The sequence below is a fragment of the Podarcis gaigeae genome (genome assembly GCF_964106915.1).
Source record: "Podarcis gaigeae genome assembly, chromosome: 9".
Classification (NCBI taxonomy): domain Eukaryota; kingdom Metazoa; phylum Chordata; class Lepidosauria; order Squamata; family Lacertidae; genus Podarcis; species Podarcis gaigeae.
The window spans coordinates 26902939-26926916 of record NC_139685.1 but is presented as its reverse complement, the minus strand read 5'-3'; the positions used below and the strand labels follow the sequence as shown (position 1 = coordinate 26926916).

Genomic DNA, 23978 nt, shown 5'->3' with positions numbered 1-23978 from the left:
ATGGTATGCCAATAGCAATGTTTTCATCTGGGCCTGAGATTTAAAAGCGAGTGACACGAGGCTTCACATAAACAGCTTTGAATAGTGCCAGAATCATTGAAAACATAATCCTGAACAGGTGGTCAGCATTCAGAGACCCAGAGGAGTCCAGGTAAATCCAGATGATTTGGAAACTTTATGTGAGAAAGACTCAGATAACATTTTTTCAGGGTGGGGAGAGAGGCATAGGATTCCCCTTCCCTTCCACTCCAAAGCCTTTTAATCTCTAATGTAACAGCTTTATACATAGGGATATAAAACAATGAGTAAGTTCTGAATTCTTTGTCTCAAGGGGTGACCCATCGTTGGTGGGGTCAAGTCAAAGCAAAGCAACACCAGATTCCATGTCACTCCTTGTCAAACCTCAATCCCTCTCAGATAGTAAGCCAAAAAGCCTGGCTACATAGTTTAAAATCTTCTCACTCATTAAACCTCTGCTTATCTTTCAAGCCGTAGTAATACATTTGGAGTCGGGATTAACTTGTCCATCAGTATACTGCAAATTCAAGGTCTGCCCAGGGCAGCGAAGAATTTGATTCCCTGGGTTAAGGGGATAATTGAGAAGCAAAACGCAAGCAGGAGAGTTATCAGATGAAAATGTGTTGCTGGAGAAAGCATTTAAGGCTTGGGAACTATTGAATGAGCTCTTAACTCAAGAATGCCATTAACATGCAAAAGGCATCTTCTCCAGCCCTGTATTGCTTCAACGCCCACCCTGCTTCCACCTCCAACATTTTCACTAATCAAACATGCGACCACCATGATTTATGGCAGGAGTGTTTGCATGCTGTTTGTAGAGCAAAGACATGCTATTTATGTACCATGGGGGTAGAGAAGGATGTCTGTCTGGATTTCTGGTGGAGCCCTGAAGAAAACTGTCATGACAGCTCCTCGTAAGAGTGGCCCACCCCAATGATAGCCACTCAGAGAGGAAAGGAGTGGGGAATCTTTCTGTGAGTGTACAGTCGCAGCCAATGACTCACAGGGAAGCCATGAGAATGTTGTGAAGGCTCACAAAGTTATAGCTGCAGCTTGGCAGACGTTTAAGCTAACCCTTACTGTGTACACACAACAATTTGCTGGACAACCGGCGTACAAAACTGGGCCAGTGTTGGCAGAGCCTGAAAAACTTCCTAGGTTTCCGAAGCAGCCTCCCATTCATGTCCCTAGGCCTCAGATAATTCACAAGGGGTTGGGGGATCCTGACAGGAAGCTGTTTGGTAAACTGCCCTCTCTGTGTGGTGTAGAATTCTGGAGTCCCTCTCTAGTCTCAGGCCTCCATGTTCCTCATCCCAGCTTGAGGTGGTTCTGTACCTGTTACTGCCATTCTCTGATAGGCTTACGTCTTTCTTATGTCCCGTCTTGCTAAACTTAGTCGCCAGTGGGGTAGGGCTACACCTCACAACAGGCTGTGTTATGGACTACAACTGACACCATTCCTGATCAGAGAATCATAGAGTTGGAAGGGACCACAAGAGTAATGTAGTCCAACCCTCTCCAATGAAGGAATATTTTGCCTATGCAGCTCAAAGAGAGCCAGTGTGGTGTAGTGGTTAAGAGTGGTAGCCTCGTAATCTGGTGAACCGGGTTCGCATCTCCGCTCCTCCACATGCAGCTGGGTGACCTTGGGCCAGTCACACTTCTCTGAAGTCTCTCAGCCCCACTCACCTCACAGAGTGTTTGTTGTGGGGGAGGAAGGGAAAGGAGATTGTTAGCCGCTTTGAGACTCCTTAGGGTAGTGATAAAGTGGGATATCAAATCCAAACTCTTCTCTTCTTCTTCAAACCCACAATCCTGGGATGAAGAGTTTCATGCTCTACCAAGTGAGCTATCTCAGATGGGTGGGGCTGATGGGAGCTTGAGTTCAAAAACATCAGGAAGCTACCAAGCAGCCTATCCCTGGTACTGAATGCACCACCCCTTCAACTCAGTTATTTTGAGTGTTATTTGTTCCCATCTGGAGTATAAACTAGGTAGTAGACAACTTTGAACTCCATAGCTATGTGCCCATATATGTCCTCCTCCCTCCAGCCTACAAGGCCGGTTCCACATGTGCAGCAAAATGAGGTGAGAAAGAAGTGGTAGAATAATAGAGCAAACCACCTCAGGCGGATGAGCAACTGTCTAGAAAACTCCTCTACATAAAAACTCCCCAAATGGAGAAAACTAGTACTGCAAGGAGAAATCTAACTAAGAACCTTTCTTCCTGATGTGCTAACTTTCAACCTGAAGTTTTTTAACATGATGGAGCATTCAGAAACGCCACCTGTCACTTGAAGTCTGAAGTGGCACAGTCTGCTCCATCACCTCAGGATTCCACCACCTCATTCTTCTGCATGCGGAGACCCAGCCACACCTTAGAGCTTCTCAGGTTTGCTTTACCCCATGGCGCATTTTGGGCAGGGGAAAGGCTTTTGTGGATTATAGGGGCCGTTTGTGTGAATCCTTCCCATTTTTTCTGCAGAGCGTGCCACTTCATTCAAGCTGAGAATCGAGTCTTTGTGACCCCAGAAAACTCTTAGCATCAGATTGAGGCTGAACCCAATAGTTCTACATCCATATGCAGAGATGTTCTTGTTGCTCCGAAAAGAGTTTTGTACCTGTACTCCGGGCTTGTGCGCCATTACAAGGTCCTTTACCATTTTGACTTCAGACACTGTCACTCCACCAACCACGAAGATGATCACCAGAGGATGATCACTAGGGTGAGGGCGGCTCACCTATTAAAGGAACAGAATTAAGATGCTTATGCAACTTGAGCTATTTATTTATTTAATTCCCCCCTCCAAAGTAAGGAATATGCTGCCTTTCAGAGCAAAATCCTCCGATGGCAGCTGACATCGGAACCACAATATAAAACTAAAACATTACACATTAAAACAGCAGCAGTTAAAACAATTTGGAGTGCCACATATTGAGATGCAACTTGGATAATGATAATAATCAAGTTTTCAGGGTCTGTTTCAAAGCCAGGACACTAGAGGCCAGCATATCTCCTGGGGGAGGGGGGAATTCCACAAGCAAGGAGTCATTCTGAAGAAGGCCCTCTCTTTTCTGCCTGGCAAGCGAACAGATCATGAACAGAGACCTCCTTTCCCTCCTAATTAACTCTGCCTTCCATTTTCTATGACCATTTACCTATGCATCGTTGCTATGGTTGCAGCTTCACCCCTAAGATGGCTGCCCACCTTGTCAGATTACAGAGAAGAGGAAAATGGATTCTCATTGCTTGATGAGAGTAACAGAGCATGCACGTAACAGCCTCCTAAACCACGTCTAGGCTGATGGTGTGGAAACCTTTTGTAAAAATGCAACTTTAAAAGTATAATTTGCTTGATGTTCTCTTGCCATCTCCCAATGAAAAGATGCCAGTAATAGGTTTATTTAAAATAAGTCCCTTTCTAGCTTAACTATTAACACTGACAAGCTAAGAAGCAGCAGATCTGAAAGGCATGGCAACATCCAGATATTCTGCTGCCTGTTCTGTAATAGATTTATGAGTCAACTCAAAGAAGCCCTTGAAAGAGAGAACTGTCCTTTGTAAAGGAAGACGTAAAGGCACCCTAGGTGGACAGACCAGAATGGAGAGAGGGGTGCTGTGCTATGCTAGCAACTAACTGTCTTGTCTTGCAATCCCATTTGTTATATGCATTTGCTCTACTAATAAAAAGTGCTAAAAGTTCCATGACCGGATGGAACCTGTACTGTCTATTATGGAGGGTTTCCAAACCGCAGGCTTGAGTGTCGTTGTTGTTTTTTTGCAAGGCTGGTGAAAGACATTTCCCTGACAAAAAGAAGTGGCAGTGTGCTCAGGATCCCATGCAAAGTGGCTCAGGATTCCATGCAAAGTGCTTCGATGGGAAGCAAAACACGAAACAAAAAAGCAAGGGCGACGCAGATTGCATCCTTCCCTTCAGCCACCTCAAAGCAGGCAGGCTGCACCGAATGTGGTGGAGAGGCCACCAAACTGCATGCGTACCCTCCAACATTCCTCAGAGGGGAATAGGGACATTTCTCACTCGCTCCCAACCCCCCATTTTTTGTGACTCTCCACCCAGTGGTGAAGCTGCATGCTCCGCTACCGGGGGAGGAGAGCAGGCGTGGCGTGGCTGGCGCCCCCAGGGCATGGCACGCCAACCATGAGGGCGTGACACTGTGGCGATCACATAGGGTCCCCGGACATTTAACAGTCTATTGATGCCTGTGCCACCACAGGTGGGTGTGTTGCCATGGTAACAATGGCCTGCCCTCCTTTGTGACATCTCCAGCTTCTCCCTTAAAAGCCACCAACTACAGGTGTCCAGTGTGGGTTAGTGAGGAGAGACAGAGAGAGTGTGTAGGTACAGCTGGTGGTAAGAGAGAAAGCAGAGGATTTCGATTTTCTTCTGATTTTGACTGCTTAAAGAGGAGGCGGAGCCAGCATCAACCATGCGGTCAGTTCCAGACCTTCAGGAAGAAGGAAGGTTCAGCGGACTTTTCCTTCGCGGAACAGAGTGGCTCAGGCGACTGAGAAGCGTAATGCAGCTCAAAAAGAGCAATAAAGTGGCCCCGCTCCAGCCCAAGGAGCAGCCTCCTGTGGCACCAGTTGTGACAAAGCTCCTCAAGAGTTTTCCAGAGCTTGAGAAGGCAATAGCCCGACACCGGGCCCGTATTAGGCCAGCACCTGAAGAAGAGGACATAATTGTAGAAGATCTAGAATGAGCTTCCAGCGTGACGGGTCAAGGGAAGGCGCTCCACTTTGGAAGAGCTAAAAGGGTGTAAGGGAAGAACGAGGCCGATGAGATCAAGGTAACCCTCCAGCCTCTCCTGAGCTGCAGAGGCTCAGGGCAGAGAGGCAGAGGGAACTAAGTTCCTGCAGGAGGAGTGCTCGCCTCCAGGCCAGGAGAGGCGAGTCACCAGAGGATCATGGCCGCCCTATGCCTCAGGGCAGATAAAAGCCGGCCAGCCCCAGCCCCAAGTTGTGGGAGCAACATTGTTGGTTGCTGGTTCCTGCCTGAACCCTGTCCTGCTTTCCTGCCTGAGCTCCTGACCCACCCTGGTTCCCTGCCTGCAAGCCTGTTCCTGACTTCACCCTGCCCTGCGCCCAGCTTCAGCTACTAGGGACTGCCTCCACGCTGCACCTTTGACCACGGACTGGACTTGGACCTTGCCGCTCAGGTAACCCACGGGACCAGCACAACGGGGAAGAAGGGAGAAGGGATTGAAGAGAGGTGAAAATGGCGGGGACAAAAGGCTGACTGCTGACTCACCCTTACCATGCGAGGAAGAAACCAGAAACAATGGGGAAAAAATCGGCCTTTTAGGGATGATGTTGTGGCGATCACACAGGGTCCCTGGACGTTTGACGGGGTTGACGTTTGCCACCACTGTGCTCGCTTCCCCGCTGCCACCAACCCGTTACTCGCGGGTAAAACACTGAGTCCAGACAGTTGTTAAAAGTGAACCAAATAAACAAGTTTATTTTATAAACAATAACAAGTTTATGGTTTCCCAGATAATATTCCTGTCAGTATCTTAACTTTAGTTTCTTTACCTTCCTAATACCTTCTGACTGATTATCTCAACTGTTTGACTGACTCCTCTTAACAAATTCTCTCACTCTCTCACATCAGACTAGCCCAACCCACAGACTTATCCTCCCTCTCCCTTCTCTAACTCCAGACTGACTTCTCAACCACTCTAACTCTAACTCCTCCCCTTGGGTTCCCATTGGTTAGTCATTTTACAGTTAGTTAACGCTTTCCTTATGAACCCAGTACGATGTCACACACCTAGGAGGGCAAATGTCACACACACGCATCCCGGGGGCGTGGCAATGCACCCGTGAGGGCATGGCACGCTGCCCGCAGGGGTGTGGCGCATGTTCTGGGGGTGTGACGTGCTGCCTGTGGGGGCATGGCTTGTGGCACATGTCCAGGGGGGCCGCCACGATGGCACCCTACCGGAATAGTGGTGCCGGGGGCGGTCCGCTCCCTCCGCACTCCCGTTCCTTTGCAGTGTCTCCCTCCAGCATTTCCACCACCAATACACCAACAGGACCCAGCACACACATCCTCTGCCGTCCTGAGAAAACCCCTTAATCCCAAATTTATTTTATTCTTTGGTAGGTTTACAAAAAGTAAAACACACACCAACAAATACATTTTGGAAAGGGGAAAGATCAGACGCAGCACGCAAAGCATTTCCTTTTTTAAAAAAACAAACTAACACAGGACTCCTTAAATTATGCTCCCCCTTTCTTCCTGCCCTGTGCCTGCTTCTCAGGGCTGGTGTGTCACACGAGACTGAGCTTCTCCAGCAGTCACTACCAGCTGCCCAAGGGAGGAGGCCAGCAGCAGTGGCCACAACAGGTCACAGGATGCTACTTTGCACCCACTGCTGCCTCCGCCATTGCTCAAGACAAACGCGGGTCATCTAACTCCCCAAGTTCGGTGGTGGTGGCACTGATGGGGCAAATGGGGACATTCCAGGATCAAATCAAAAGCTGGGATGGCTTTTGTCATTCCAGGCCTGTCCCTGGAAAATAGAGACACTTGGAGGGTGTGCGGAAGGTGCTGCTCGCTGTTGCCATTTGGACAGCTTGCATAGGTACCTCAGCCCTGATCTTCCAAAGGCAAAATAAGATGGTTTTATTTGGGCAGGCCTGTGGCAAAGCAAAAGACAGGGCTGCATTCATGCAAGGAGCTCTGTGTGCACAACAGAACTCCCCCCCCAGTTTCCTTCCCCCCTTGCACTGCTCCAGGCTGCTGTGGAAGCACAGCTATGATTTTATTAATGTACAGCAAATTTTAAAGGTTTCCATACTTTTCGTTTTGAATACTCCGATACACCTTCCCTTGCTAATTAAATTAAACCACCGCTTATTTTGATCTTTTCTGGCTACAGCTAACCATTTGTCCTCTATTACACAGTCAGCTACATTCAAGTTCCCTTGCCACCAGTTCGTGAGCATGCTGTGTCACGCTCCTCAGAATGACTGGTAGGGGCTCTTTTGGTCTCTCAACAAGGTTGTTTACACAGTATGAAGACCGAAATCCCTGTCAAGCGGTCTTCCCAGGTGCACAGCTCTTGAAGACGTACATAATTTAAAATTAGCATCGCCAATTGGCAATCAGGTAATGGGCCACCTACAGAGATGGGAAGAAGGGCAGACAGACAATGTGTGAGTAATGTTTTCTCTCCACAATCTTCTTTTGCTGTGAGTTTTCAAGGGGCGGGGAGATTATAGTATGTTAGGAGACACACTGGGATGCCACTTTGGGCAACTTCCAACGTATATAAAAACATAATAAAACATTAAACATTTTTTTAAAAACCTTTTCCTACACAAGATTGCCTTCAGATGGCTCAGGGGTCAGATAGCTCCAAAATTTCTCCAATGAAAACAGGGACATCCTAAGGAAAAGTGGGACATTCTGGGGTCAATTAGGAAACCGGGATGGCTTCTTTAAATCAGGGATGTCCCTGAAAAATAGGGACACTTGGAAGGTCTGGTAGTACCTTGTAAGGCCGCAAGCCCATGCAGAATTATGTACAGTATGCCAAAACCCGGTGATTTCCAGTCCAGGCTGGTCCATTTGGCAAATGGGGCATTGCTCCATCAACCTCAGTCTGCCCACACCTGCATGTTTCTTTCAAGCACCCCAAGGGGCTGTCCTGGCTGCCATGTTCTTCAGACACAGCGTGGCCCTCGTAGAACTTAGCAGAGAGAAGGATGGGGACAAAATGAGAATCACTTGGCTTGGCCTATCGTTGGCTCTGGTTCCATCTACTGTTGTTGGCTTTCCTGCCTTCTGCTCTAGTGACCCCATTCATTGAGAATTTCAAAGGGCTTGGTTGGCCATGCCTACCTAAATGTGTAATAGGGTCAGGCTGCAAGTTGTTTCAAGTTGTGGGTTAAAACACAAGGTGAGCGTATCCCTCACATTTGCTGAATGATGACCAACAATGTTCAGACTCGACATACGGTCTGGTATACTCTGTTCACAGCCACTATACATGCACTGGTTTCCCGGCAAAAGAAGAAAGTGATGGATGTCAGCTGCCTTCTTCCTGTCCATCACCCTACTTCCACTGCAATATGATATGCAGCATGACAGCATTTACTGGATAGCTACGTTTCTGCAGAAACCAAACTATTTGCATACCATAAATAAAAGCACACAGTTTGTGAAAGATCTCAGCAGCCACACTGAAAAGTAGGTCAAATAAGACTCCCAAATTGCTGAGCAGTACAGCAATATGAGCCGCTGTGCTGTTCAGCGACTTGTATGAGCTTAGCTGACATAAGTTAAAGAATAAATATTTATGAAGATTACAGACAGAACTATTGGCTACTCAGAATTAATGTTAGATTACAAGCCACAGCGACTGGAGGTCCCTGGGCTAAATCTGATATTGAGTGATACCATCTGCTACCATTGCCCTTGCCAAGATAAGAGAACTCATTGGAGTGGCTTTCCTGAAAACAAATTTCTGACAAGGGTCTTATATTTATTCTTTGCCCCCCCCCCCCAAGAAAAGCTCAACAACTTTTGTGTACGGATTTTCACTTTTTGAAATATGGCAACCTTAGCTTAATGCCTATATATTTTCCTAACATAATTCTTCAGCAGCCTAGAAAAATTACTGCAAGTGCTAATAAGATTTTGCATCCTTTGTATTTTGACAACTTTTCTTTAGAAAAGCTCCACATACTTCTACTTCTACCAAATGTGTATGAAGTCATCTCTATAATTTTATTTTTAAAATCTGGCTATACTAGTGCCATAATATATTTTTTAAAAAATACCTTAACCAATGTTGTAACGACTTCTGAACATTTCCTTCAAATTAGGAATGACTTGAGAGAAGTAGATTTGTAGTCTCAGATGAAAAATGTCTATCCATTTTTCATCTGTGACTACAAATTGCATAGCTTTCCTCTAATTGAAGTCATTATTCTCTGATTGTATCAAAATATGAAATGCTTTACAGTCCAACCTGATGCATGTTTATTCAGAAATATGTCCTATTTAGTTTACAGTGGTACCTGGGTTAAGTACGGTACTTAATTCGTTCTGGAGGTCCGTTCTTAACCTGAAACTGTTCTTAACCTGAAGCACCACTTTAGCTAATGGGGCCTCCCACTGCTGCTGCGCTGCCGGAGCATGATTTCTGTTCTCATCCTGTAGTAAAGTTCTTAACCTGAAACACTATTTCTGGGTTAGCGGAGTCTGTAATCTGAAGCATACGTAACCTGAAGCGTATGTAACCCGAGGTACCACTGTACTGGGACTTGTCAGTTTTTAAGTGTGCTGAACCCAAACACCTAGGTCTTGGTTTCCTGTATTAACATGCTATCAGCTTGCCCTAGCAAAGACCCAATATACATTTATGTGGGACCAAGCCCCACTGAATTCAGTGAAGCTTACTTCTCGGGAGGCAAGCCCAGGATTGCATTCCAAACCTCAATGTTAACCTGTTTGTGGAGTTAGAAAATGACTTTAAGGTTACTTAATGCATACTGAAAGAAGTTATGAAATTTAACTGAGCTGCGTGTGCTTTCGTGATTGTGCTAAGCCTCAACAAATACTTTCCTTAAGTAAAAAATAAGCAAGCATCCAAACACATGGTGCATATATAAAATAGTATCCCTTTTCAAAGGTCTGAAAGTCAAACCATGAATTCCAGATATGCATATTAAATGCAGACTGCTTAGGCATGCAAGTTTTCAATTAAAACTGTTATGAAAGAGGTTTTGGAACATTTCAATCCCCCCCGCCCCCCGTTCATGGTTTTCTTTTCTTTTATTCACTGGAACTGGACAATTTCTGAATGCAAATTAAACTGTGTGTGGACCTAGGGTACAATTGAGATTTTTGATGAGATAAAATACAATTACATAAGGCTTTTTGTTTTGAAGTGATCAGTGCCATGTGGCTAAATGCAGCAAGATTCCACGGTGAAGCACCAAAAGGAGGATTTCTGATGGCAAGTATTTATAACCTTATTATAATAGTCGAGGCTTCAAGGGAATCTAATGAGATTGAGGAGTTTCCACATCCTCTTGTTGTTTGTGTGCATCATGCCAGTTTCTTTGCTGGAATGCATTACAGTATATATTAAATGTTGCTAAGGACAGTACATTGAGCTCCTCCTGCTTCTTGAGGTACAACCTCAAAGGGTTATTGTGTGAGGGGGTAAACATGTATGTGTGTTGGGGGCGGAAATGACTATATATGCTGCCTTTAGCTCTTAGGAGGAAGTCCAATTTAAAATGTAGTAAATAAAACCTGTTAAGTGGTTTGGGTTCTTAAAATGTCTGCCTTTGAGTGCTGGACATTAAAATGCAGGCACCAGATTAAGTACAGTGTATGTACCATTATGTGCCCGTATGTGGGACGCGGGTGGTGTTGTGGGTTAAACCACAGAGCCTAGGGCTTGCCGATCAGAAGGTTGGTAGTTCGAATTCCTGCGACGGGGTGAGCTCCTGTTGCTCGGTCCCTGCTCCTGCCAACCTAGCAGTTTGAAAGCATGTCAAAGTGCAAGTAGATAAATAGGTACCGCTCCGGCGGGAAGGTAAATGGCGTTTCCGTGCACTGCTCTGGTTCGCCAGAAGCGACTTAGTCATGCTGGCCACATGACCTGGAAGCTGTATGCTGGCTCCCTCGGCCAGTAAAGCAAGATGAGCACCGCAACCCCAGAGTCGACCATGACTGGACCTAATGGTCAGGGGTCCCTTTACCTTTATGTGCCATTAAAAAAGTCTTGCCTAGAGCAGACCAAATAGTACCAGTCCAAAATCATATTTCTAGCATTGGCCCTACAGATACCACTGGGAACTAATTTCTATCCTCTGTTGTTTGTCAACAGCATTGGTTACTCAGAATTTTCTGCCTCTAAACACAAAGGTTCCACTCAGCACTTGTGGCTATGAGCTGCCAATAAACCAAGGTTGTAGTACCTCCAGCTTTCTTGACTCCCAACTCCCATCGGCCCCAACTAAACAGGGGTTGAGCAATCTTTCAAGAGCCACATACCAGCGGCAAGCATGGCCAGAGGCAAAGGTAGGTGTAGCAATAAATATAAATTTTACCATTGTACAGCAGGCTAGTTGCTACACAAACTCACGCAACTCTCTCTTCTCCTCCATCCAGGCAAGTAAGAGGCATTATTGAACTCTAATAATAAAGGACACAGTCCAGTTAGAGAAAAACTGTCAGAGAAGGTACAGGGTACAGCTGGTGAGGGATATGGCTTGGGGAGAGAGTCCCAAGAGCCAGACAGAGAATCTGCAAGAGTTGTATTTGGTCCCTGGGCCTGAGGATCCCCATGCCAGTGCTAAACTGTGGTAAATCTAAAATGGAAACTTCTGATATTGTCCTTATGGCAGTGCTGGAGATAAGAGGAGAAGTGCACATGAGCCCAGGAGGAGGCTAGGCTCATTGTCATAATGCCAAATCACAGTCCAAACACAGCAGATTGACATGCATATTAATGGCACACCAGCCCTTTCTCATATTAAATATGGCAATCCTCATAAGGGTTCTGATGCATTCCTTTCCTACAGTTCTATGATTTTGAAGAGCCATTAAGTAATCAATAGTAAATAATTTTATTTCCAAGACAGCCCACAAAAAAGCTTTCGCCTGTTGTTTTCCCACGTGCTAACAGAAAGGGTATTACAGCATATCATGTACTAAGGCTCCCCTCAACTAAGCAAGTTTGTCAGGTTCAACCAAAGAGTGACATTTTTTGCCCAAGTTTTGATATACAGCAGCAACTAGCTATGTTTTAGTTTCTCCTTTATCTTTCCACCAAAGATGGCTGGCATAGATAGCAATTGTGGCTGCAGGAAAGACTTTCCCTCTCCTTTCCCCCTGGAGAAGCCCCTATGAAGTGGCATATTTAGATCCCTAATTTCGGAAGAAGCAAAAAACAAGAAGCAAAGAGGCATTGACACACCCTCTTTGATTCTACAAGAGTACAAAAACTTGTCTACACTAACAGTTGCATGCAGGGGGAGAGGGAGGCTCTCACCATTCCTCCTCAGCACGGTCCCTGACAACTTGTAGGACTGGTTTATAAATTACCAAATTCAGGGAAAGATACATCAAATACATTCATTGTACTGTGTCTCCCTTACACAGCTTAAAGACAACTGTGATTAGGAACAAGAAGTTCCAACAAAAGAAGAGTGGCAGATGAAGATGATAGAGTTTGCGGGATTGGTGAAGCTGACCAGGAAAATCCGAAACCAGCACGATCGAGCATTCCAAAGAGACTGGAGCAAATTTAACCAATATTTGAAGGACCATTGTAAGCAATTAACAACACTGGCAGGACAGTAAGAAGACTTGTAATGTTAACCGTACTTACCTTTTCATATTTATCTAAAATTGAGACGTATCAAATGAGTGAAACGTAAATTGGAAAATGTATAAATGCTATGATATGGAGGTTAACTCTGAAAACCATGAGGTGGGAGGGAGGGAGGGGAGTCAATAAGCTCTTAAGAGCCAAAGAAGTAAAGTGAAGAATGATGATGCGATTAAATATTATATAATAGAAATTTAATAAAAAAGTACTAAAAAATAAAGAAAACTGTGATTAAATGACCTACAAATGGTTAAAATAATAATAATAAATTAAATTAAAAGGTGCACAGAAGACAATTCATTGGCCAGTGCATTCTTGATATGCAGGGGAGGCTCTGATTCTCTATTTTCAGAGAGATCCCAAAGCTGACCATTGGCTCAATCCAACCTTTGGCAGCCTGGTGCCCTTCAGATATTTTGAACTATAACTCCCATCAGTCCCAAGCAGCACTTGGTTGGCAAAGGCTGCCTTAATCTCTTTTTGTGGTGTCTTAGTTTGCCTGGCTCAAAGTCAGCTGGTTTGTCTGTGGAGCAAAGCAGAAGCGGATTTAGGGGAGCGCAACTGGTTCAGTCTTACTGGGTGCAGAGCCTCGGGGGCGCCGTAACTGTGATTTAGAATGGAGAGTGAGAGGTGGGAGGGCACCAGATTTTGGCACCACACAGGGCACCACTGAAATTTGATACCCCAAGATCCAGCCCGAAGCATAGTTATGAAGTATGAACAGCAACTGTGAAAAAGGCTTAATCTATACTTAGGGCTCACCAGGACAAGAAAGGCAGGGACCTGTGTTACAGAAACCATTTTTAGATAAGTCTTGGGGAGTCTTGGGGACTTATGTAGCAGAGCAATTTCGTGGAGTTTCTATTAGTGGTCAATCTCTCAGGGATGCTTTCTAGGTAATATTTCCTGCCCCAAGACAGGTTTGTTGGTGTGCCCTTTAAAAATATAGATTTCTTTCAGCTTAGGTAATGTCTGTGGCTGTGGGTTCTGTATTGCAGGATTTCCTAATTGCATTTGTGTGGTTTTGGTTTGCAGTGTTGATACTGTATTTGCCTTTCTTCATTGATTCCTTCCCTTCTCTCCTATCTTTTATTGCTAGTCTCTCCCTCCCTGCCTCCCAGCCTGTAGCTGCCAAAGTGAATACTGGGCTGTCCCTTGAGAGACATTTGAGGAGCTGCTTGCCTGCCTGTCACCTTCCTGAACAGATCTTGTTAATGACTCCCACAAGCTGTGCAACTTCATTAATCATTTTGGGGTGTGTGTGCGTGATTAAGTGAGGAGGGAGAGAGGATTCATACCCAGTGGAAAAGAAGGCCATTACATTGTATTTGTAACAGGGAAAGTGGGCACAGACAGTGCAGTTAAAGGCCTGGAAGGATCCCAGGACAAAATCAGCACAAATGTTCTTATCTCATGCCTGGTGGTGAAAAAGCTAGTTTCCTCCCAAAGGTCAGTCAACATTCTGTAGCCAATCGGCACACGCAGACTTCATTGGGCTGCTTTGTATTCCCCAAGTTTGCCCACTTAGGGGCTTTCTCCATGTAACAGGTGGGGAGTATACAGTGGTACCTCGGGTTACAGACATTTCAGGTTACAGACGCTTCAGGTTACAGACTCCGCTAACCCAAAAATAGTACCTCGGGTTAAGAACTTTGCTTCAAGATGAGAACAGAAATCGTGCTCTGGCGGCATGGCGGCAGTGGGAGGCCCCATTAGCTAAAGTGGTACCTCAGGTTAAGAACAGTTTCAGGTTAAGAACGGACCTCCGGAACAAATTAAGTTCTTAATCCGAGGTACCACTGTATCCTGGCTCAAAGGGGGATGCTTCTTGGATACCTCAGGAAGAAGATGCTGATTGCAAGGTGATGAAAAAGAAATGATTCATAATTTGCTGAAACATGAAGATTTGTTCCTGGCATGTATAATTCATAAGCACTTCATAATTCTTCTTCTTTTTTCTTTCAAAGGAAAGCTATTTTGAGAAATGCCATTTTAACGCAGTCACTGTTGTTTCCAATTTACTGCATAACTCACTGCTTCCAATGCTTGTTCTTAAGAGCTTTAACCTTTTTTAAAAAAAAAAAATAATAATTGAGTACTGCCTAATATATTCATCAGGAGAGATGTTTAAAAATATACTGCAGAAACCAAGGTTCCCCCCGCCCCACCAGTCCTCAATGATTCTGCCCCCATCTCTTTCTTCCTGACTGACTGAAGTTAAGCTCTAGGGCCTGTGAAGCAGGCAAATCCTTTGATTGCAACAGTATTCTCCTTAGACCTAGTTAATTTCAGCACCGGCAGACAAATGAGTGAATGGACAAATTGTTTTTGGAAGCATCGTATGATGTTGAAGGCTGCAGCTATTAATTATGGACTGATAATAAATGGTTTGCATTTGCATTTGATGTGGAAACCAGCAGTTTCACTGCAAAATCAGTGAATGCAAAATCTGTTTATGTGGAATTGTAGGAATGAGTTCATCCCTTATGGAGAAAGATACACTAATTCTGGCAATCAGTTGTGAACTAAACCCAAGCTCATCCTAGCAGGTGAAAGGGAGTTGAAAGAATTGAAACCACTATTAACAGAGGCAGAGGGAATAGTCAGTACTTTGCGGGCCTCAAGAAACCATCTTTGGAGAGACTTCATCAGGCAAGGCCTCCTTCCACCTGCCTTGCCCCACACTCCAGTCCCTGCTTCTCAATTTGTATTGTATTATTTTATGCTCTGTGGCTTACCAATGTTTTATTGATTGTAGTTTAGAAATTATTTATTGTAATTAAGAGTGGATTTCTGTTTAATTTTTATATGCCGATATTATTATTCTATACTATTCTAATGATTGTTGAATGTTACTTTATTTGATGTAGGTTGCTTATTTTAAAGTTATGATTTATTATCACAATTTTTGTATTGCATTAGATTGTTATAAGGTTGCTTATTCAGCTTGTAAACCACATTGGATATTGTAAGATAGAAAGACGGTATACAAATTAAAAGTGATGATGATACAAAGTGTTCAAAGTGGCTGACAGATATAAAATCGAACATAAAAACAACGGCAGAACAACCACTAAAAACATTATAAACAAAAAACAGCAGTGACAAACAATAAAGAGCCGTACTCGCCATCAGTACTTTTAGTAGCAACAGAATCAAACGTATGCTTAAAAAGGAGTTTTCCATTCCTGATGGAAACAATTGGGGGCAGGGAGTTCCAGAGCTACCACCTATATATCAAATATAAACTTTAAAACTACCAAATGCATGTTCCGTATTCTACTGCAAGTCAAATGCCAAAGCCGGGTGTAGCCAATGACTTGTGCATATTAGGCAGAAAACTATGAGATAACAACGTCACAGATAAAACGAAGCAGCTTCCTCCGAAAACAGCTACACATTTAACTTTGTTAAGATGTACTCGTGAGCAACTGCATAGCAACCTTACCTTCATAAACATACTAAACCCTGTTTTCAGAAGGTCTGTGAGCCCAGAAGACATGTGCTCAATATCAACAGAGTCAGGTCGATCCGGATTATATATCTCTTCCACCACTTGCTTCAGCAATGGTTTATACGAGGCCTGGAAAATATTAAACATTGAACGTAAGTGTATATATACAAGTGATTTCACAATGCACAACCCACTTGTGAAATTTACTGTGTTGGGATATGTTCATGGTCACTGTGGTAACTGCTAAAAAAAAAAAGAGGAAAAAGGAGTGGAAGCTGCCTACAACTTGCTCACTGGAGAAGATACTGTCCTGTTTGCATCAATATGTTGTCTGGAGACAGAGAAAGGGCACACACACAGATATCTTTCATACTGCTTTTGCAACACGAGACAAATCAATTCTGCTTTATTTCGCTACTAATGCTGGGGAAACATTTTCAGCCTCTGCCTAGTTGATGGTTCAAACTGGACTATTGAGTCTCTGCATTGATTCCCATTGGTTGGCTCCACAAAGATACAAGCACTCAGCTTCTTGGAAAATAAAAATCCAACAATCTGAACTTTAACAAAATCTGAAGATGAGGGGAGGAAAATGTACAGAATCCCAGGAAGTTCTTACCTCTGCCTGGTATATTTGCTTTTGCCAAAAAAACAAAACAAACAAACAAACAAACAAAAACACCTCGTCACAAGAAATAACATTAGTTCACTAGGTCCTAAAGTTAAAGGGACCCCTGGCCATTAGGTCCAGTTGTGGTCGACTCTGGGGTTGCGGCGCTCATCTCACTTTATTGGCCGAGGGAACTGGCGTACAGCTTCCGGGTCATGTGGCCAGCATGACTAAGCCGCTTCTGGCAAACCAGAGCAGCGCACAGAAACGCCGTTTACCTTCCCGCTGGAGCGGTACCTATTTATCTACTTGCACTTTGATGTGCTTTTGAACTGCTAGGTTGGCAGGAGCAGGGACCGAGCAACGGGAGCTCACCCTGTCGTGGGGATTCGAACCACTGACCTTCTGATCGGCAAGTCCTAGGCTCTGTGGTTTAACCCACAGTGCCACCCGCGTCCGTTCACTAGGTCCTAGCCTTGTGCAATTTTGGAGCTGCTTTTTTGTATTGATATGATCGGGGATCGATCACAAATGGACTGAAGTCTCTCAACAGTAATGATTACCATTACCCTCTCTCAACACACGCTGGCTGGGATGGGGAACAGCGGTGTTTGTTCCAATGGCTAACTAATCATGTATTAAACACAAGCATGTAAAAAGGATGCATAGTTGCATAGGGTGAATTGCAGCAACGGATAGGATATCTAGACTAATGAAGAGTCTGGGTTTATCTGGATTTTTAAATGATTTTTAAATGTTACAATCTTCTTTTGATGTATATACTAAACACATTACGGAGAGTGTATCACTTCAGCATTTTGAAAATTGATTTGGAAGGTTGTATTTGAAACACTGCAAACACCTTTTGGAAAGCCAGCATCATAACTGACGTTTTGATACAGAGGTGGTGAGGGACAGCATATTGTCTATTTGAACATGTATTTTGCTGGTTCTTCGGGTCCCTGGATCCAACCGTAATGCAAATAAAATAAAGTAGGCACTTTAAACCAGAGGAATGCTTTTAGTGAAAGCTTACTGTATACAGTTTATAAAGTTTTCTACATTTATACAATTACAGCAGATCTAAAGCAGTAACAACCAACTAATATAATTTCAGTAGCCAGTATTACAATCTACAAAACTGAATTAATGTGTTCCATTTATGGCAGCCAATGTTTCCTTACTGAGCTATTCCAAGAATGTCAATCTCTAGTTTTCTTAGAAAACACATGTAGGAGTCATGCTGCAGAAATGATAAACAGAAGTGCCACTTACCTTAGACAGAAAAAACAAAAAACAAATGAGAAACTAACTACTTAAACTGAACAACCTGGGAAAGAAATGATTTTCTAAAACCTTATAGCCATTAAAGACACTTTTTTGTGTCCAGCAGTTTGCGCTGTCAAATAAAGATCTTTTTCTTCCATGCAGCCACTAAGAAAATGTAGATGTGCCACTCAAAGCGTCCTCCAACACACATTTACATTTTAACTGAGCCAAGAATGATGCAGCAGACATTAGCTGTGTGTTATATGACCGGCTGGGACTCAAAAACATAAAATACGGCTTGTTGAACACACACAATTATTCCTTTAGGAAAGAGAAACAAATTCATTCAAAATGATATGCTTAAAAGGGAAAGGATGTCAAAACAGGAAATATGTGATTTTTTAATATATATTAAAAAATCACTTAAGCTTTGATTCAAAGCACACTTAAGCATAACGTCTCTGTATTTAGGTTGGATCCAGATTTGGTTAATTATACTTTAGTCATGGCTAATACAAGTCCCATTGAATTCAATGGGTCTATTCCAAGTAAGACTAACTAAATCTGGATTTAATCCATTGTAGTTACTGATTATCCGGGGGGGGGGGGCAGCTTGACCCACTCTGGCCACGGACCTGGGGATGGGTGATGGCATGATAGCCAGTATGGTTTCATGCCCTCTATGATCTTGGCTGTGTGGAAGGTAAGGTATAACCATTAAACATCCCTGTCTATGCAACTGGATGAGGAAAAATGTTCTTTCTTATTGGGGCGGGGGCAGGAATCCTCTCTTGCACTCTTCGTACTTCTAGTTTAAGACTACAGCAGCTAAAAAGAATCAATCAGTGCTTAACAATAGTACATCAGGGACATGATGCTATCTGAAATTAAGGGCTGAGAAATAGGAACACGGTGACAAATTGTCTAGAAAACATCAACAAAGGTGCTACCAAAAAGCACAGAGCAAAAGCTTCAGTAACTGGTTGTTCCAAACTCTGATAACTTACATAATATATTGGGGGGGGGGGGTTAACTGTTTCATGCACAGAAAATGTATCAATAAAAAGATGCTATAGTTTGATTTCTATTCTTTTTAAGCTGGATACATTTAGTGGTTACTGCTAAATGGATGACTATTCTATAGAGTAGAGTAGAGTACCCCTGGATGGTTAAGTCCAGTCAAAGGCAACTATGGGGTTGTAATGCTCATCTCACCACAGTGGTACCTATTCATCTACTTGCACTGGTGTGCTTTCAAACTGCTGGGTTGGCAGGAGCTGGGACACAGCAATGGGAGCTCACCCTGTCGAGGGGATTCAAACCACTGACCTTCTGATCGGCAAGCCCAGGGGCTTAAACCACAGTTCCACCCGTGTCCCTTTCTATTTTATAGAGCAGGTGGCCTTCATGGGTACGTGTAAGCTCCCTGCAACTGGTGAGGCTAGCACAGAAACAACATTAGATGGGTGGCAATGTTATAGCTGCTGTGGTTCAGTAGATATCCTTTCAATTAAGCAATGACTGTTAAGAACATTGGAAGGGAAAGACAATTCTACAAACCCACTTGTAGATTAGTAGAATACGTCCTGCATTAAACAACTACAAAATCAGTCACATTTTGCTACAGGTAGTTTTGCCAATGCTCCAAACCAGGGCTTCTTAAACTTGGGTCTCCAGCTGTTTTTGGGTTACAACTCCCATAATCCCTAGCCAACAGAACCGGTGGTCAGGGATGATGGGATATGTAGTTCAAAAACAGCCGGAGACCCAAGTTTGGGAAACACTGCTATAAAGTAACATAGAGTAACACATGGATTTTTTAAAAAATAAGACACAGCGACTTGCCTGTTGAATTTGGCTTCCTGGAACATGTACAGAATTAAACTGCCTCATGTAAGCCCGAGCTCTTGCAACATCTCTGAGAGTCATAAAGATCTCATTCACAGCAGCTGTGGCCTTTTGAAATGTCAGATCAAGTGAAGTCTCACAACCTGGAACAACATGGAAAAAAAGATTTGCTAGGTGAGGCCATTTTTTTTAACCAACACAAATGAAAGTAGTGGGGGAAGGGAAGAGGAATTGGGGGGGGGTGTTTCTCTAATTTAAGAGCAGGGATGGTCAACGTATGCATTCTTGAGGGGGTTCTGCATTCTCCAGATGGTAGTTTAACAAATTCCCCCAGATTTAAGAAGGCAAGCAACAATTTGAACCGTGCATATGGCAACATTGGACAAGTCTTGTTAAGCTCTCAACTATGATGCTGAAAATAGAAATATCAGTTTCCTTACCTAGAAAGTTTTAAAAGAACCATCACCACTTTAGCATCCCAATGTGGTTATGCATCCCAACTTGGTTATGCTACCAAAAATAAAATAAGGTATCGAAAGAAGAGAGAAGAAGAGTTTGGATTTGATATCCCTTTTTATCGCTACCCGAAGGAGTCTCAAAGCGGCTAACATTCTCCTTTCCCTTCCTCCTCCACAACAAACACTCTGTGAAGTGAGTGGGACTGAGAAACTTCAAAGAAGTATGACAAGCCCAAGGTCACCCAGCAGCTGCATGTGGAGGAGCAGGAATCGAACCCGGTTCACCAGATTATGAGTCTACTGCTCTTAACCACTACACCACACTGGCTGTCATAAAGAAAGAAAGAAAGAAAGAAAGAAAGAAAGAAAGAAAGAAAGAAAGAAAGAAAGAAAGTAAAATAAATAGTATAACTTTCAACAAATGCCCATTTAAGTCTCTTTTGTTCCTGTTTGTCTACATATATAACACACAGGTTTGACACAAAGCATTCCAGAGGTTTTCCTTCTAATAATGTATTACAATGTATTTTGCATGCTTCCTTAAAACTGTTTGCAGAGGATGTCCATAGACAATGAGATGAAATCAATGATAGGCCATATCTATCTGCCTTCCACTGATCTTGCTAACATTTCAGTACAAATATGAAGCAGCTGTGAAATTCATGCTCACAAGGAAGCTTCATAAAGTATTCCCCCCCTTTGTTTCTACGCTATGGTTACTCCGTCTAAAATTAAATTTTAATCTTTGCATAGCAACATAGCAGAGTGGTTTTGTATTCTCAGTGAACTGACTTGAAGCTCATTTCATTTAAGAGACAGTTTTGAAAAGGCAACACAGTTTCCAGGATTACAAATGGTTGTTACAACAACTCTGAGGTTATTCTCTGCTAACAATAAACATGTTGTAGCAAGTTTATAGATTCAATTGCATCAAGGAGTAGGACTATCGGGCCTAAACAAAACTGTAGCATCACTGTGTTCTGGGGCCGTTGGCAAATATTTCTAAAATATTAGAAATCGCATCTCTAGTATTTTAAACCCACCACCATCAATTATACCTGCTAACCACTGTTCAACCACATGGTCCTGGGGTGGGTTACATCTTCAAATGATAATATAATACAATAAAACACCCCCACTCCCAAAATATCCTGGTTGTTTGATAGTAATGACAACTGCAGTAATAATAATAAGCGTGGCTGATTTGTTCTAAGCCAGGATGAAAAGGGTCCTAGTAACACTATGGCTGATACAATTGTCATGAATGTGCTTGCTGTTAATAAAAGATCAAGCTTTAAAAATGGCTCACACTTTCTCTATGAAAGGTAAGGTTATTTAAGTTTATTGAACTCATGTAACAAAAAACACTGAAGTGATTTACAAAGAGAATAAAATAAAATAATAAAAATACGTACCCATATTAAAAGCATAATCAAAATAAGGTCTCATTTTGTACATTTTGTGCACCAAATAACCCAACTTCAGGTTGGAAGACTATTGTTTTTAATGCGCAGCTGACAATAATGCACAGTGTGTTCCTGCACAGTGTGTTCCTGGATTGAAAACACGCCTGGACATACACGTAAATATAACTCAGATGTTGAAAAATCCAGTCCTGTTGGTCATGGACACCCTTCTTAACATGGATCAAAAGAAAATGATAAGCAGCAGCAACTTAGAAGGAGACTGGTTTTGAAATTATTTATTGTCTGAAGTCTTCCCCACACATATTCTTATATGGTTAAAAAAGGCAATTGAAGAAGGTTGCATAAAATCAAAGAAGTGACCATAGATGTAGCGGGAAGGTAAACGGCATTTCCGTGCGCTCCGGCTTCTGTCACAGTGTTACACTGCGCCAGAAGCAGTTTAGTCATGCTGGCCACATGACCCGGAAAGCTGTCTGCGGACAAACGCCAGCTCCCTCGGCCTGAAAAGCAAGATGAGCGCCTGTGACTGGACTTCACAGTCCAGGGGTCCTTTATCTTTACCTTTACCTTTACCTACCACAAACCCCATGCAATTTAGTTTTAATCCAACTGTGCTGTTCATGAGTGCAACAATATCAGTAATTGTAATGTTGTAGCTTATGTTGACCTTTCCCTTAAATGAACTGAACAAATAGAATCCCATGAAGTTAGTAACGGCTTTCAATATAATGCACAAAAATACTATTTTAATAAACTTCTTGCATTTCCATCCAGCTTATAAAATAAAAATCAAACCTCAGGAATAATTTCAAATTTAATTCTACTTCTAATATTGGATTTGAATTAATAGAGAGCCTTTAACAAGAAGAAAAGCCAAGGCAAAAGTTAATATTAGAAAATCTCACAATCTTCTTTATTGACAGGATTAACATTTTCCTCAAACCATGGGTGGCAGCATGATTTGAAGTACACATTGCACTCAGAATGACATTCAGTAGAACATCTTTAGCAGAGAGGTTTATTGAGATTTACGTAGCTTATGAATCATATAAATCATTCATCTGATAATAATTCAAACAGCTTTGCAAACCTCTCTATCTTGATTTTTCAAAAAATTTAATCAGGGCTCTGTAGGTTTTCTGGGTTGAGGAGAGTAAATATAATACAATAGTCTATCTGTCTGAAACTGAGCCAGCCTATTTCTCCAGCAAGGTACTGCAAACTCAATTATTTTACCGGGTTATTTAGAAAATTAATCATTTTGCTTTATTCCGAATCACAAAAAGAAAGAAGGGAAAAAAGAGAAGCACATGGGCAAAAAAGGGAACACAAGATGACACAGATTTGCATAAAACTGACATAAGTTAATTTAAATGTACAAATGTGAATCTAAAATGTTTACTACAATTTAAACCAGAAATATGGAATATTTAGCTAGGGCTTTCCACTTAGCCAATGAGACACTGTTCCTGAAGCCACGCCCACCTGCCTGACACCTGATGTCACATGTGACACCAGGTATGGGGCAGGTAGTGCCTTGGCTAAAGAAAGAAGAGTAGAATTCCCCCGCTCATTTCATCCTGTTCAGTTTGGGCTTGTCGCCAGTGAGTCAGCTGATGCAAGGGGAGTTCAATCCTGCATGGCAGTATCTCCCCCCCCCCCACTACCTGGGCCATCTTTGACAGGTGGGTGGGACAACCTACCTGTCAATCACCTGACAAGTGACAGACAGGTGGTGGTCTCAGCCACTTGTTGATGTGGGCTCGCCAGTGTGGGGAAGATTTGCACCCTACTGAAAAGAATGATCCCCCACTCCAACTTCAAAACAAATACAATTCATCTTTCCATAGTGGGAAGACTTGACTAGGTGACGGCCTGCTCAGTCTGCTTTCCACATGTTAACTATTGATAGTTAACATCAAGGTCCTTGCTTCTTATAGTTTTTTTATCTTGGACTAGACCACCCCTGAAATAGGGCTTCTTCGACCAGAGGGCTCTCATTTCCTCTCTCCTCTCCTCCCCCACCCCAGTCTGTGAACTGTGAATCTCTATTAAGCAGACAAAGGAGCCAGCGAAAATGTTTTTGACTGATGAGCATTAAGAATGCAACTCAAAACATGTTTAATAGGCAGTAAGCCTTGCCAAACACAGAATATAGGATTCTGCTGCTGTGAATCATAAAGTGGTGGAGTTGGACTCTTAGGTGTCAATAATAATAATAATAATAATAATAATAATAATAATAATAATAATTTATTTATACCCCACTCATCTGGCTGGGTTTCCCAATGGAGTCCCATGGATTGGCAAAATTTCCATGTTATAAACCCTCTTCCTTAAGTTTTATATCCCCATCTTTCATTCAGAAAAGATTAGGCCCACTGCATCCTCGATATGATCCGAGCTACAAGACTTCTTTGAAAATAACCAATTAATTTATTGCATTGCTCTGTCACTTTCCAAAACCTTATCATATAGCATACATGGCTCAGCTGATAGAGTATGAGCCAACA

The 23978-nt window shown here is 42.9% G+C and overlaps 1 protein-coding gene across 1 annotated transcript in view; it reads right to left on the bottom strand.

The window, feature by feature from the left end:
• SCFD2 (sec1 family domain containing 2) overlaps positions 1-23978 on the bottom strand; it is a 152223-nt gene that overhangs the window by 4342 nt on the left and 123903 nt on the right. Inside the window, exons 6-8 of the mRNA XM_083755685.1 lie at positions 19578-19723; positions 15848-15982; positions 2640-2759 (exon numbers count right to left, since the gene is read on the bottom strand). Coding sequence (XP_083611811.1) covers positions 2640-2759; positions 15848-15982; positions 19578-19723 — 401 coding nt within the window. The remainder of the gene's footprint in view (positions 1-2639; positions 2760-15847; positions 15983-19577; positions 19724-23978) is intronic.